Source organism: Nannospalax galili, unplaced genomic scaffold (genome assembly GCF_000622305.1).
Source record: "Nannospalax galili isolate Female #2095 unplaced genomic scaffold, S.galili_v1.0 scaffold786, whole genome shotgun sequence".
NCBI classification, from domain to species: domain Eukaryota; kingdom Metazoa; phylum Chordata; class Mammalia; order Rodentia; family Spalacidae; genus Nannospalax; species Nannospalax galili.
The window spans coordinates 1776283-1791402 of NW_008355774.1; the positions used below are offsets into that span (position 1 = coordinate 1776283).

Consider the following 15120-nt stretch of genomic DNA (forward strand, 5'->3'; position numbering starts at 1 on the left):
CCATACCCTCTTCTTGGGAGAGATTTACTCTCTAAGCTGGGAGCCTACATCCACTTCACTACAAAGGGAGCTACTGTAAAAGGAAAAGATGGAGCTCCACTACAGGTATTAACCTTGCGGCTGGAAGATGAACATCGGTTATATGAGGGACCGATAGCAAAAATTCCTGGTATATCTGATTGGCTAAATAAAATCCCCTCGGCATGGGCCGAGACAGGAGGCCCAGGACTAGCATACAACCAGCCTCCAATAGTGGTTACACTAAAACCATCTGCAACTCCGGTTTCAATCAAACAATACCCTATGAACAAAGAGGCCCGAAAGGAAATCAGGCCCCACATCCAAAGACTTTTACGAATGGGCATACTTCACCCTTGCCAATCCCCTTGGAACACCCCGCTGCTCCCCGTAAAAAAGCCAGGGACAGATGATTATCGACCAGTTCAAGACTTAAGAGAAGTCAATCGGAGGATAGAAGATATCCATCCCACTGTTCCTAATCCCTATAATCTCCTGAGTTCTTTACCTCCCAGTCACAGCTGGTATACTGTACTTGACCTGAAGGATGCGTTCTTCTGCCTAAGGCTGAGACCGGTTAGCCAGCCCATCTTCGCTTTTGAATAAAAAGACCCTAAAGCTGAAATATCGGGACAACTAACCTGGACGCGACTTCCCCAAGGATTCAGAAACTCCCCTACTCTGTTTGATGAAGCTCTACATCATGACCTGGCTGACTTCCGGGTAAGAAACCCACAGATTATGCTCCTCCAGTATGTAGATGACCTCCTCTTAGCGGCTGAGACGGAAGCAAGCTGTTTACAAGGCATGGAGGCTCTCCTATTGAGACTGGGGGAACTTGGATACCGAGCCTCAGTAAAGAAGGCCCAAATCTGCCTACAGCAGGTAAACTATTTGGGCTACCGGCTAGAGGGAGGACAACGATGGCTAACGGAAAGTAGAAAGCAGGCGGTAGCCTCTATTCCCCCACCAACTTCAGCCAGAGGACTCAGAGGGTTCTTGGGAAGCACAGGATTCTGTAGACTATGGATACCGGGCTTTGCCGAGATAGCAGCTCCTCTATACCCTTTAACAAAAATGGGACTCCTTTCATCTGGGCTGATGAACACCAGAGAGCTTTTGACAAAATAAAAAGAGCGCTACTGACAGCTCCAGCGCTAGGATTGCCAGACTTGACAAAACCTTTCATCTTATATGTAGATGAAAATAAAGGGATGGCAAAAGGAGTTCTTACTCAGACCCTGGGACCCTAAAAAAGGCCAGTGGCTTATCTCTCAAAAAAACTGGACAATGTAGCTGCTGTCTGGCCCCCACGCTTGAGGATTATGGCAGCAATAACATCCCTGACACTTTCTCAGGGTGGGTTAAAGCTTTCCCCGCCCGGAAGGAGACAGCCCAGACTGTGGTGAAGAAACTGATTAAAGACATCTTCCCTCGATTCAGACTGCCTAAGGTAATTGGGTCTGATAATGGCCCAGCCTTCGTCTCCCAGGTAAGTCAGGGAATGGCCAAAGCACTGGGGATTAATTGAAAATTAGCTACCAACCCCCAAGAAAGACACTGAGATTCCCGATGATTGTCAGCAAATACTTGCGGAGATGCATGGGACTAGGGAAGACCTCACTGACCAGCCCCTAACAGATGCAGATGTCACCTGGTATATGGATGGGAGCAGTTTTCTGCAAGACAGTGAGCGTAAGGTGGGGGCGGCGGTGGTTGATGGGGAGAAGATAATTTGGGCCCAAGCACTGCCAGCTGGAACGTCAGCCCAGCGGGCTGAATTGGAAGCCCTGACTCGGGCCCTAAAGTTAGCAAAGGGCAAAAAGGTCAACATTTACACTGACAGCCGTTATGCGTTCGCCACGGCTCACGTACATGGAAAAATTTACGGGAGGCAGGGGCTCTTCACCTCAGCTGGTAAGGACATTAAGAACAAAAAAACAATAGTGGCCCTTCTACAAGCTTTGTACTTGCCTAAAAAGGTCAACATTATCCATTGCCCTGAACATCAGTGAGACCAGGGGCCGATTGCTCGGGGCAATCGGATGGCAGATGAAACTGCCCGTCAGGCAGCAGAAGGCACCTGCATTCTCTACACACACGCAGACCTTAAGGCTGAAATTGAGACACAAACAAAGGAGGAAGGTGCTCTTTTTACCTACACTGAACAGGATCTGGAACTCTTTCGGAAGCTCAACACTACCCTGGACCCAGAATCTAAAATATGGGAATACCAGGGTAGGATAGTGCTTCCTTGAAAGGCAGCCCTTGAGCTAATCTCCCAACTCCACCAGTGGACACACTTAGGACACAAAAAACTAAAAACACTACTGGAAAAAAAAGAACAATTATATTACTTCCCGGACCTTAACCAGCTAGTCCAGAAAGTAGTGGGAGATTGTGTCTCATGTTCCCTGGTAAATACTTCCAGATCAAAGGTCCCATCTGGCATGAGAGAAAGAGGGACAAGACCAGGGACTAATTGGGAGGTAGATTTTACTGAGGTCCTCCCAGGGAAATATCTCCTAGTGTTTATAGGCACTTTCTCAGGGTGGGTTGAAGCTTTCCCCACCTGGAAGGAGACAGCCCAGACTGTGGTGAAGAACCTGATTGAAGACATATTCCCTCGATTCTGGCTGCCTAAGGTAATTGGGTCTGATAATGGCCCAGCCTTCATCTCCCAGGTAAGTCAGGGAATGGCCAAAGCACTGGGGATTAATTGGAAATTACATTGTGCTTACAGACCCCAGAGTTCAGGACAGGTAGAGAGAATGAATAGAACTATTAAAGAGACCTTAACCAAATTAGCTTTAGAGACTGGCACTAAAGACTGGGTACAGCTCCTACCTCTAGCTCTATTTCGAGCTAGGAATACTCCTGCTATACACGGTCTAACCCCCTACGAAATCCTTTTCGGAGGGCCACCTCCTGTTCTCAATGTAACTTTGTCTCCTTTGCCCTCTTCCTTTGATAACCCCAGCTTGAAAACAAGACTCAAACAAGACTCCAAGCCCTTCAGATCATCCAGAACCAGGTTTGGAAGCCCTTGGCTGCTGTCTACCGGCCTGGAAACCCACAAAATGGCACCCAAGGGCACTTGGTGGCCTACACTGTATCCAGATTTGTGTAAATTAGCTTTAGGAGCACCGGCGCCCTGGGACATACCGGATTCCACGGATCCTGATAAAGTACCTGGCTCGGTGGCTTACCCCCTGTTTGGAGGACCCCACTTAACAGGGGGAGGGTGTCGTGAACTAGCACAGACCATGTTGTGTTGGTTAACCTTCTATGTCTGTCCAGGTAACCATCGAGCTAAGCAGCTCAATTCCCAATGTGGAGAGAGAGACTATTTCTACTGTAAAAAGTTGGGATGTGAGACAACTGGGGATATCTGGTAGTCCCCGTCCTCATCCTGGGATTACATTACTGTAAAAGCAAATTATTCTCATAAGAGCCCAAATGCTCTTAATTGGGGTTGTCAAGGTAAATGGTGCCACCCCCTCCGGATAGAATTCACAACAGCAGGGAAAAAGGCCACAGATTGGGAAAAGGGACATTCTTGGGGAATTAGGATATATAAGGAGGGGACAGATCCTGGCCTCTTATTTACTATTAAAAGAGACACCTCCCCCTATTCAATAGCTATAGGCCCCAACCCCGTCTTACCTATTCAGAATCCCATCCCCAGTCACCCGAATCCCCCACCAGCCTTAATCCCCAACCCTCTTTCTGAAACTTCCTCCACAAATATCCTGTTAAAACAGACCTCCAGCCCCCCGAGTCACAAAGTTTCACCCACGGGGGACTGACTGTTCAATCTAATCCAAGGAGCATATAAGGCTATCAAACAGACAGACCCCAACCTAACTGAATCTTGTTGGCTAAGTTTAGCAGCAGCACCCCCTTACTACGAAGGCATAGCTACATAAGGGACATTCAATAACACCACCTCAACTGACCAATGCCATAGAGAGACCCCTCACCCCCTAACCCTCACGGAAGTCTCAGGATCTGGACTCTGCTTAGGAAACCCACCTCCAACTCACACCCACCTTTGCAACTCCACTATTTCTGTACCCACAGGGGAAGGGAACTATTATCTCTTACCTCCACAAGGAGCTTGGTGGGCATGTAACTCTGGATTAACTCCCTGTATAGCTAGTATGGTCCTTAATACCTCTCAAGACTACTGTGTCCTGATTAAGCTCCTGCCCCGAGTATTTTATCACCCCGCAGATTCCATAGAACAGTTTTATGAACAAAACCCAGGCAGATATAAAAGAGAGCCTGTGTCTCTGACCCTAGCAATACTTCTGGGAGTAGGGGTGGCAGCAGGGATAGGAACCGGAACGGCGGCCCTAATACAGGGACCCCACAATATTATGCAGACTTACAGATGGCAGTAGATGAAGACATTAAGGCAATTGAGCAGTCAATCACACACTTAGAAAAATCTCTAACTTCCCTCTCAGAAGTGGTATTACAAAACAGAAGGGGGCTAGATCTGCTTTTTCTCAAGGAAGGAGGGCTCTGTGCAGCTCTAGGTGAAGAATGTTGTTTCTATGCTGACAACTCAGGGGTTGTTAGAGACTCTATGACTAAGCTCCGGAAAAGGTTAGACAAAAGACAAAGGGACCGTGAATCCAAGCAGGGGTGGTTTGAAGGATGGTTTAACAAAACCCCCTGGTTAACTACTCTAGTGTCCACCCTAGTAGGCCCCCTAGTTATTCTTCTCCTTCTCTTAACCTTCAGGCCATGCATCCTCAACAGATTGCTACAGTTTATTAGAGACCAAATATCGGTGACTCAGGCCTTGGTCCTTACCCAACAATACCATGCTCTAAAAAGAACTAAAGACCTATAGATTTTATGATTAAAATCTTGCCATAAGAAAAGGGGGGAATGATGGAATCAAATTAAAGCCCCCCCAGATCAAAGTGGATTCAAACCAAGTCCCCCAGGCAAAAGAAAGTACAAGGAAGTAAAATGAAAAATAATTCTAACTGCCGAGAAAGAACTGACCTTTTCATGCTCCTTGCACAAGTTGGAAATCACCCAAAACTTCCCCTGCTGCCAGCCCCCTCCCACTGCTGCCGGTTGTGGTTTGTGGTTTTTGCCTTTAAAAGTCACCTGTAAGCTGAGCTCGGGGCTGCTGTTCTCTCTCTCCGAGTGAGGCAGGAGCCCATCTGCGCAAACGATTAAATCCTCTTGCTTGTTGCATCTCCTGGTCTGAGGACTGAGTTATTGGGGTGCAGCCTCCCTGGGTACCCCAGACCGGGGGTCCAACATCATGAGGACCTGAATTCAATTCCCAGAACCCATGGGAAAATGCCAGATGTGGTGGTTTGCATTTGTAATCCCGGTGCTGTGAAGATAGAGACAAGAGGATCCCTGGGGTTTGCTGGCCAGCCAATCTAGCCTAACTGGTGAGCTAATGAGAGACTCTATCTCAAAGGGAGTTGTTGCTGTTCTTAAAGATGATACCCAAGGTTTTTCTCTTTTCCCAAACGTACTGACTCATTTACACATACCCACACATGTGTGTACCCACACACACATGAACACACACTGTCCTAGTTTGTTTTTTCATTGCTGTGACAAAACACTCTGACTACTACTAACTTGGGAAGGAAAGGGTTTATTCAGTTTACATCTCCCAGGTCGTAGTTTATCAGGTCATCAGGTTCATCATCAGGTCGTAGTTCACCAAGGTAGGAACTCAGGGCAGGAACCCGGAAGCAGGAGCTGGAGCACAGGCCATGGAGGAATGGTGCTTACTGGCTTTCTCCCCCGGCCCCCGCTCCCCCTGCTTTCTTTTTCAACACAAGCCCACCTGCACAGGGGGGGCACCACCCACAGTGGGCTGGGCCCTCTCACATCACTCATCAAGAAGATGCCCCTCAGACATGGCCACAGGCCAGTCCAATAGAGGCAATTCCCCAATTGAGGCTCCCTCAACCCAGGTGTGTCAAGTTGACACTAAAACTATCCAGCACACACACACACACACATACACATTACATGCCCCACATCATACAATCAATAGTAATAAAAAAAATTCAAAAAGTAGGCACACACCTATATGCCAGCACAGGGTAGACTAAGGTAGAAGAATCATGAGTTTGAGGTCATCCTGAGCTATATAACAAGTTCTAGGCCCTGGGTGATAGTGAAACATTGGGGGAGAAGAGCGAGAATGAGGGTATAGCTGTAGTTTAGTAGTAAAACATTTGCTTAGCATTGTATGAAGTCCTGGGTTTGCTCTCTAGCACCACAAGCAAACAAACAAAAATGGGAAGCACTGAATTTTTAGATTTACTTAAGGAACTGCTAAAAGCCTCAACATTGAGCCTTTGCATTCAAGAAATATATTTTTCTGTTTGTTTGGTTTTGTTTTTTTTGAGACTGGATTTTACTATGCAGCACTGACTAGCCTTGAACTCACAGAGATCTGCCTGCCTCTACCTGCCAAGTGCTGGGATTAAAGGCTTGAATCACCTCCCCTGGCCTACCTCAAATCTGAATCTTACAGATTTTTGTGTTCTTTTCTGTTTATCTATCTATCTATCATCTATCTATCTATCTATCTATCTACCTACCTACCTACCTATCTCTCTTCTGAGACAGGGTCTCATGAAACCTAAGTAGTCTAAGAATGCCCTATGCAGCTGAGGATAACCTTGAATTTCTTTTTAAAATATTTTATTTATTATTTTTAGTTTATGTGTATGAGTGTGATGTCTGCATGTAGGTAGGTGCACCATGTCATGCAATACCCATGGAGGTCAGGAGAGGGCATCAGATTCCCCTGGAACTGGAGTTAAGGACGGTCCATAAGCACCATGTGGGTGCTGGGAAATGAACCCAGGTCCTCCGCAAGATAAGTCGGTGCTCTTAACTGCTGAGCCATCTCTCCAGCCCCTATTTTAGTTTTTAAAGATTTGCTTTATGTGTGTTTGTGTTTGTGTGTGTGTGTGTGTGTGTGTGTGTGTGTGTATGTGTGTGTGTGTGTTTGCTTGTGCCACAAGTAGGTATCAGGTCCCCTGGAACTGGAGTTAAAGGCAGTTGTAAACTGCCAATGTGGGTTCTGGGAACCAACCCTGGTCCTCTACAAGAACAGCAAACACTCTTTACTGCTGAGCCATCGCTGTAGCTGAACTCACTTTATAACTCACTCAACAATAATCACTGTGTTGGGTGTGGTGGCTTATGTTTACAATCCCAGCACTGGAGAGGCAGAGGCTGGAGGAGCCTGAGTTCAAGGTCAGTGTGGGCTGTATAGCAAGTTCCAGGCCAACCTGAGCTACAAAACAAGACTCTGTCTCAAAAACCAAAACTGAGCCTGGAGAGATTGCTCAGTGATTAAGAGCCCCTGCTGCTCTTATAGAGGACCCAGGTTCAGTTCCCAGCACCCACATAGCGACTCACTACCATCTGTAACTCCAGCTCCAGGAACTCTGACACCCCTTTCTGGCCTTTGTAGACTCCAGGCAAGCATGTGGCACACATAATACATGTAGGCAAATACAAAATAAAAATAAACCTCAAAAACAAAAGAAAGAAGAAAGAAACAAATAAACCAAACCCAAAACCTACTGTGCTTACATGCTTATTTAACTTGAGACTTTTTTTCTTGTCTGGCCTAAACATTTTCCTTATATTTTGGAGCCTCTTAAGAATGAATTTCTCAAACTCACTCTTTGAGCTTTAAATAGTCTTTTGACAGGGATTCAGAGTCACAGCCATGGGATTTGCATTTGGAAAAAACATGCCAGGCAATGCCAAACACCCAGCTATCCCCACCAACTCAGGGATCTTGTCTTATTAGCTCTCTCTCTTTCCTTTTTTTTCCCAGCTCAAATTTCATCTACAATACTGAAATCAAACTCAACTTTAGGGCTGGAGAGATGACTCAGTGGTTAAGTGTGCATTTGCTCTTGCAGAGGACCTGAGTTCTTAGCAGGAGACTGACAACTGCTCATAACTCCAGCTCCAGAGGGATCTCTGGCTTCCTACACCCATGCACTTGCACTCACATGCACATACATTACCCCCATCTACATACACATAATTAAAAATAAATAAATAGGAGGGAGTTGGAGAGATGGCTCAGTGGTTAAGAGCACTGGCTGCCTTGCAGAGTACCTAGGTTTGATTCCCAACATCCACATGGTGACCCCAGTTCCAGGAGATCCGATGTCCTCTTCTGACCACCATAGGCATGCACTTATACATATGCAGGCAATACACTCATAAAATATACATAAAATAATAATAAATAAATAGGGGCTGGAGACACAACTCTGTTTAAGAGTATTTGCTGCTCTTACAGAGGACCCCAGTTTAGTTCCCAGCACCTACATTGCGACTTAAAACCATCTATAACTCCAGTTCCAGGGATTCTGATGCCCTCTGTCTGTGGGCACCAGGGGCACATATATATATATATATATGCAAAATGCTCATACACAAAAATAAAGCCTAAAAAAATAAATAAGTAAACCCCGCTTTAATTCTTTTTTTTTTCTTTCTTTCTTTCAAGCAACTTAAAATAGTTACTAGCCAAGCATGGCAGTGCATGCCTTTAATCCCAACAGAGGCAGGCTGATCTCTGTGTTCCAGGCCAGCTGTGGCTGTTATGAGACCCTGTCTCAAAAGACAAGACGAAAACCAAAAATTACTCAGTGACTCTACGTACCTCTCCCTCTTACTGGCTCTTCGGTTTTCAATTGACCACTGTCACCACTTCCGGTAAGCTTCTTCCAAATGTCACTTATTAACTAATTGTTAAATCTACTAAAAGTTTAAACTTTCTTAGCATCACTCACTATCTGGTCCTTTTGTCACTTGGATTCAAGGCACCATCTTCTTTTTTCTTTTTATTGCTTCTAAAATAATAATAATAATAATTATTTTTCTTTGTTTTCATCTTTATCTTTGTCTGCTTCTCTCCTCTCCTCTTCCTTATTTTATCTTATTTTCTTTTTTTAAATTTTATTTTATGTATATGCATGTATTGCCTGCATGTAGGTAAGTGCACCCGTGCCATGCAATGCCCGTGGAGGAAAGAAGAGGCTGTTGGATCCCCTGGAACTGGCGTTATGGACGGTTGTTAGCTGCCATGTAGGTGCTGGGATTCAAACTTGGGTCTTCTGCAAGAACAGCCAGTGTTCTTAACTGCTGAGCCATTTCTCCAGCACCATTTTTTTTTTTTTTTGGTCTTTTTCAGGCAGGGTCTCCCTGTAGCCTCAGCTGGCCTGGAACTTGCTATGTAGACCAGGCTGGCCTTGAACTCATAGAGATCAACCTGCTTCTGCCTCCCGAAGGTGTGTACCACCATGCCCAGCTCCTTTTTTTTTTTTTTAAAGATAGGTGCTCATGTAGCTCAGGCTGGACTTTGAAAGCTCAGTTCATTGCTGGGAATGGTGGCACACACCTGTAATCCAAGCACTTGGGAGACAGAGGCAGAAGAATCACCACAAATCTGAGACGATCTTGGGCTACATAACCAGTTCTACACTAGCCAGGGCTGTATAGCAAGACTGTCTCAAAAACAAACAGCTTTGTCCAGTGGGATATGATCGCCAATAGCATTTATCTGAGACCAGATTATTGCTAATTGAAAAGCAAAAAAATAAAAACTCTCTATGCAATAAGGGCTGGTCTTGAACTCCTGTTCATCCTCACCATACCTAGCATTTATTCTCTATTTTTATATTTATTTTTGTGAGTGTGATGTATGGTATAGTGTATGCATACATGTGGGGGGCGTGCATGTACCAGTATGTGGGAACAGAGGCCAGAAGAATGTGTGGAGTGCCCTGTTTTCTCACTCTCTATTTCTTTTTGTTTAAAAAAACAAACTTTTTTTTTGGTCTTTTTGAGACAGGGTGTCCCTGTAGCCCCAGCTGTCTATGTAGATCAGGCTGACATTAGACTCACAGAAATTGGTCTGCCTCTGCCTCCCAAGTATTGGGATTGAAGGCATACATCACCACACCTGGAAAAAAACTTTTTTTATTTTATGTGTATGAGTGTTTTACCTGCATCTATGTAAGTGCGCCTATGCAAGTAAGGCTTGCAGAAGCCAGAGGAGAGCATTAGATCCCCTGGAACTGGAGTTACAGACAGTTGATAGCTGCCACGTTGGTGTTGGGAATTGAACCTGGGTCCTTTGCAAGAGTAACCAGTGCTCTTAACTTCTAAGCCATTTCTCCAGCCCCATCTACCTTATTCCTTTGAGACAGGATCTTTCCCTGAACTTGGAGCTTGTGCTTTTTAGCTAGGCTGTCAGCCAGCAAGCCCTAGTGATCTCATGTCTCTGTTCTCCACAGCACTGGGGTTACAGACATGCCCAAGACCATGTCTGGCTTGTTATGTGGGTGCTGAAATCCAAACTCCAGTCCTCATGGTTGTGCAACAAGTGTTCTTAACCACTGAACCAACTGTCCTGTGTACCCTCTGCCTTGCCTTTTATTTAACAGGGACTCACTGTTTTGCCCATGCTGGCCTTTAACTGATCATCCTCCTACATCATCCTCTGGAGTGCTGGGCTTATAGATACATACCATCATGCCTGAGGCTTTTCTTCTCGTGTCCCTCTTACCAATATGTAGTCTTCTATAGTCATATATATTCTTTATGTTAAAGCCTTTATAGCTTTTGTCTCTAGCCTTTTTTCTAGTTCCCAACAAGTATACCTGACACCAACAAGCCATGTTCCCATATCTGCCATGGGTATTAAAGTGCAGTGCCATCAATAGTTACTGCAAGTTTGTCATTGCCTCTGGTTCCTGTCTCTTTTTCTGCCCATCCATGATCCTTGATTCATGGCTTCACTGTCCCGGACTAAGACTTCTATAGTTCTCTCAACTGGTTTTGCTGACCCCAATCTTTCCCCACACAAATTTATCCATCCAAGATAGATTTTCTTTTTTTTTTTTTTTTAAATTTGTGTGTGTGTGTGTGTATGTGTGCACTTTGTTCATGTGAGTCCAGTGTTCACAAAGGCCACAAGGAGACATTAGATCTCCTGAAACTAGAGCTACACGTGGTTGTGTGCTGCCCCACATGGGTGCTGGGAATCAAACCTGGGTCCTCTGTGAGAGCAGTACATGCTCTTAACCTCTGAGCCATCTCTCCAGCCCCCCAAGATAATTTTCTAAAACAATCTGATCATGTCACTATTGTGTCTAAAATTCTTCCACAGTGCCTCATTATCTCCTAAGAAAATAGACAGGTTGGAGCTGGTGGGATGGCTTAGTGCTTAAAATTGAGTACTGTTCTTCCATAACTGAGCTTGGTTCCCAGCACCGTTGGGTGCCTCTTCTGGCCTCCATGAGCACCTGTCCTCACTTGCACATACCACCTCCAGACACAGATACATACACATAATTAAAAATGAAATAAATCTTTAATTTGGGGGGGGGCTAGAGAGATGACTCAGTGGTTAAGAGACCACCTACTTGTGCAGTGGACCCAGGTTCCATAACCTGCATTCATATATGGCTGCTAACAACCATCCATAACTACAGTTTCAGGGGATCTGCTTCCCTCTTCTGGCCTCCTTGGGCATTGCATGCCATGTGTGCACTTAACATATATGCAGCAAAACACTCATACACGTAAAATAAAAAATGAATACTTTTTTTTTTTTTTTGGTCTTTTTGAGACAGGGTCTCCTTGTAGCTCCAGCTGGCCTAGAATGCACTATGACCAGGGAGGCTTTGAACTCACAGAGATCTGTCTGCCTCTGCTACTCAAAGTGTAGGGATTAAAGATGAACACCACCATGCCTGACCAAAAATGAAGAAAAATTTCAAAAGTTCATCCATGTCATACAAGGCCCACAGAGGTCAGAAGAGGGTATCAGATCCCCTGGGACTGGAGTTAGTGACAATTGTTAGCTGCCATGTGGTGCTGGGAATCAAACCCAGGTCTTCTGCAAGAGCAGCCAGTGCTCTTGTCAGCCAAGCCATCTCTCCAGTTCTGCTATAAATCTTTTTTTTTTTTTTGAGGGATTCTTTTTGAGACAGGATCTCTGTGTAGCCCCAGTTGGCCTGGAACTTGCTATGTAGACTAGGCTGGCCTTGATCTCACAGAGATCTGACTGCCTCTGGCTCCAGAGTGCTAGGATTAAAGGTGTGCACCACCACACCTTCCAATATGAATCTTTAAAAAAGAAAATACGGGGATGGAGAGATGGCTCAGCAGTTAAGAACACTGGTTGTTCTTGTAGAAGACCTGGGTTCGAATACCAGCACCCACATGGCAGCTAGCAGCTGTCTGTAACTCCAGTCCCAGGGGATCTGACAGCCTCTTCTGACCTCCGAGGGCATTGCACAATTCGGGTGCACGTACATGCAGGCAATACATGTATGCACATAAAATAAAAATAATAAAACTTTTTTAAAAAGATAGAAAATAGGTAGGTTTTGGGGCCTTGCTCCAGCCATCTTTCTACTATAGGCCTTGGGGCCCAGCCAGGTCCCATGACTTCCTAATTCTAGTCCTGTTTCTGATTTTTCACTCCTACCTTACATGACTCTCACCCAGCAACCACATTTAATGCTCTTTTCCTTAGTGAATGTCTGATTCTTTGGTCTCCTACTTACTGAACAATTTTTTGCTTATTTTCCTGGTCCTTCCTCTTCTATTTGAACCCCTAACACTGGAGGGGCACTCCATCGCTAAACATTTCACACCCTTGGTGATCTCATTTTACTGATTACTACCAAATTTCACCAGTAGTAGAGGGCTCTTTTCAAAATCCTGGATTAAGGGCTAGATCTATTAATAGAATCTCTATGTCCTAAATATCCTTTACTGTTCCTAATATGTTGCTTCTTTCTAGTCTCTTCCTCAACCTCAATTAAGAGATAATGTCTCCTCTCCAGTTGCTAAGGCCAAAACATTAGCATCATCCCCTCACCCTCACATACCTTACTTTTTATTCTGTTCATTAACAGGTCCTTTGGATTTTCCTTTAGAACATATTTACAATCTGTCCTCCTTCTGTGCTATGCCTTCCTCCAGGCTAACAACTCTACTCATGACATTTAGACTTCTCAAGCCTTTGTTTCCTCTTTGCTCCCTACAGCCTGTTTCACCAGCAGTTTTGTGTGTGTGTGTGTGTGTGTGTGTGTGTGTTTATTTAACTGTCACTTCTCTATTCAAAACCTTTCACAGAAGAGGGTGATATCCTCAGTGACAGGCAAGGCTCCTGATGTCTCCATTACTTCTCTGTCCTCACTAGATGCTCTCCTTTTCTCTGTGGTTTCTCAACCAGCACAGGCACAGACTCTCAGTTTTTGCATTGTCTTTATTCTCTGTCCCGTATCTGTGGACAGGACTTGTTCCATCTTACCCCAGATCCAATGAGATCTTTCTTGCTCAACTAATTAAAGTTGCAAATTATTTGTCCCACACACTCTGATTATTTCCAGATTAATTTTCCTACATAGCAGGTATTACCATATGATATATTATAGTTTTCATTTATCTTTGTCCTGGTTTGTCAAACTCTAAACGACCTGTGTGCTGTGCTTCTGATGTTGTTCCAGCACCTCAGAAGGATGGCTGGCTCATAGAGGGGTGTAGGTGTTCTCTGTGGATAGCCCAAAGGACCAGAGAAAGAAGCACTTCAAGTCAAAGACTTTCTGGAGGAGTAGGTCCAAGGCTGTCACTCCCAAGCCCCGCCCATACCGCAATGCGACAATCCCCGCCCACTAAGGCGGACCCGCAGCCGGAAGCAGGCTCTGGCGGAAGCCTGTCTGGGCCAGCTAGGCCCCCCTCTCGACCTGTCCTGGGTACAGGCTCCGCCCATCGCAATGTAGGTGAAAGGTCGGCGGCGCCCGCGGTATCGCTGGGCAGTGGAGCGAGACTGCCGGGACTGCTAGCTAGACTGTCAGAAGACTGACCATGGCTGACGAGCCGAAGCCCATCAGCCCACTTAAAAACCTCCTGGCCGGCGGGTTTGGCGGCGTGTGCCTGGTGTTTGTGGGTCACCCCCTGGACACGGTCAAGGTGCGGAGTCTGGGCTCGGGGCTTAGGAGGGAGGGCCTGGAGGGGCGCGGAAAGTAGGTCTTCACCAAGTGCTGCCTCTGGACCGAAATGGGGCCCATAAATGCTTCGGTGAGACGTCTCCAGAGGGCTGCAGATGTGATTTATTGGGTGAGCGCTCGCCTAGCATGCGAGAGCCCCTGGATTCAGTCCCCTAGCACCCCAAAAAGTTGAAACACGTCTAGAGAATCATTCTTTCAGGAGTGCACAAGTGTCCCTCGTCCCCCAAAGAGCCAGGCAACCGTTTTATGTCCAGGGCTACTATTTCAAGGTCCCTGTCCCACAGTCTCTTCTGACCCTGCACCACTTCTTTGGGGATAGGAAAGAAAAATCGTCTCTCCAAACCTGCGATTCCAGTTAACCCTAATAATCAGAGACTGAAACAGGATCTCTGTAAACTCAGGCCAAGAAGACAAACTGAAGACATAGGTGGCAGAGATGACTTTTGACACAGTCCCTTGGGGCCAGTATGCTTCATTGCCCTCTCTTTTGTACTTGCCTTTGCCTGAAGAGGCACTTGGCCATTTTTCAGCCTGTCACTCTCTGCAAGGTAGGCGACTGCTTAGAGTCATCCCCATGAGAAGCAATGATGTACACAGTGACTAGCCCATTCCAAAGGAAGCAGATGAACAGCTAATCTGATCCTCACAACTGTCAGGTGAGGCATGGTCAAACAGGTCTGGGAGAGGCTCTTCCCCTTGCCACACTTTGAGCAAGGTCTTGCTGGAGACCAAAGTCCATATTCTATGACTTTGCTTTTGAAGCTTCATTACAGTCTGCCCCCCCTCCCACCCCCACATACTCTTGAAGGAAAATGACAGGTCACAGCTGGGGTGAGCCCGTGGGGAAAAGAAATGAGTCTTATAGAGTGGTAAACCCATGTGGGAGGCTTGTTAGGATATTGGACCCAGTTTCCTCCCCAGGAAAATCATATCAAAGGCTCTTCATCTTGGCAGCTTTGAACAACAGACTCTTAAGAGTGAAGCCTCTTGGATCTCTGTGAGTTCGAGGCCAGCCTGGTCTATATAGTGAGTTCCAGGA

General features: G+C 45.8%; 1 protein-coding gene across 1 annotated transcript in view; it reads left to right on the forward strand.

Annotated features, from left to right (window-relative positions):
• The first annotated feature begins 13758 nt into the window (after nt 1-13758).
• Nucleotides 13759-15120, forward strand: part of Slc25a20 (solute carrier family 25 member 20) — a 46775-nt gene continuing 45413 nt past the window's right edge. Inside the window, exon 1 of the mRNA XM_008853225.3 lies at nt 13759-14043. Within this exon, the coding sequence (XP_008851447.1) occupies nt 13939-14043 (105 nt within the window). The 5' untranslated portion in view covers nt 13759-13938. The remainder of the gene's footprint in view (nt 14044-15120) is intronic.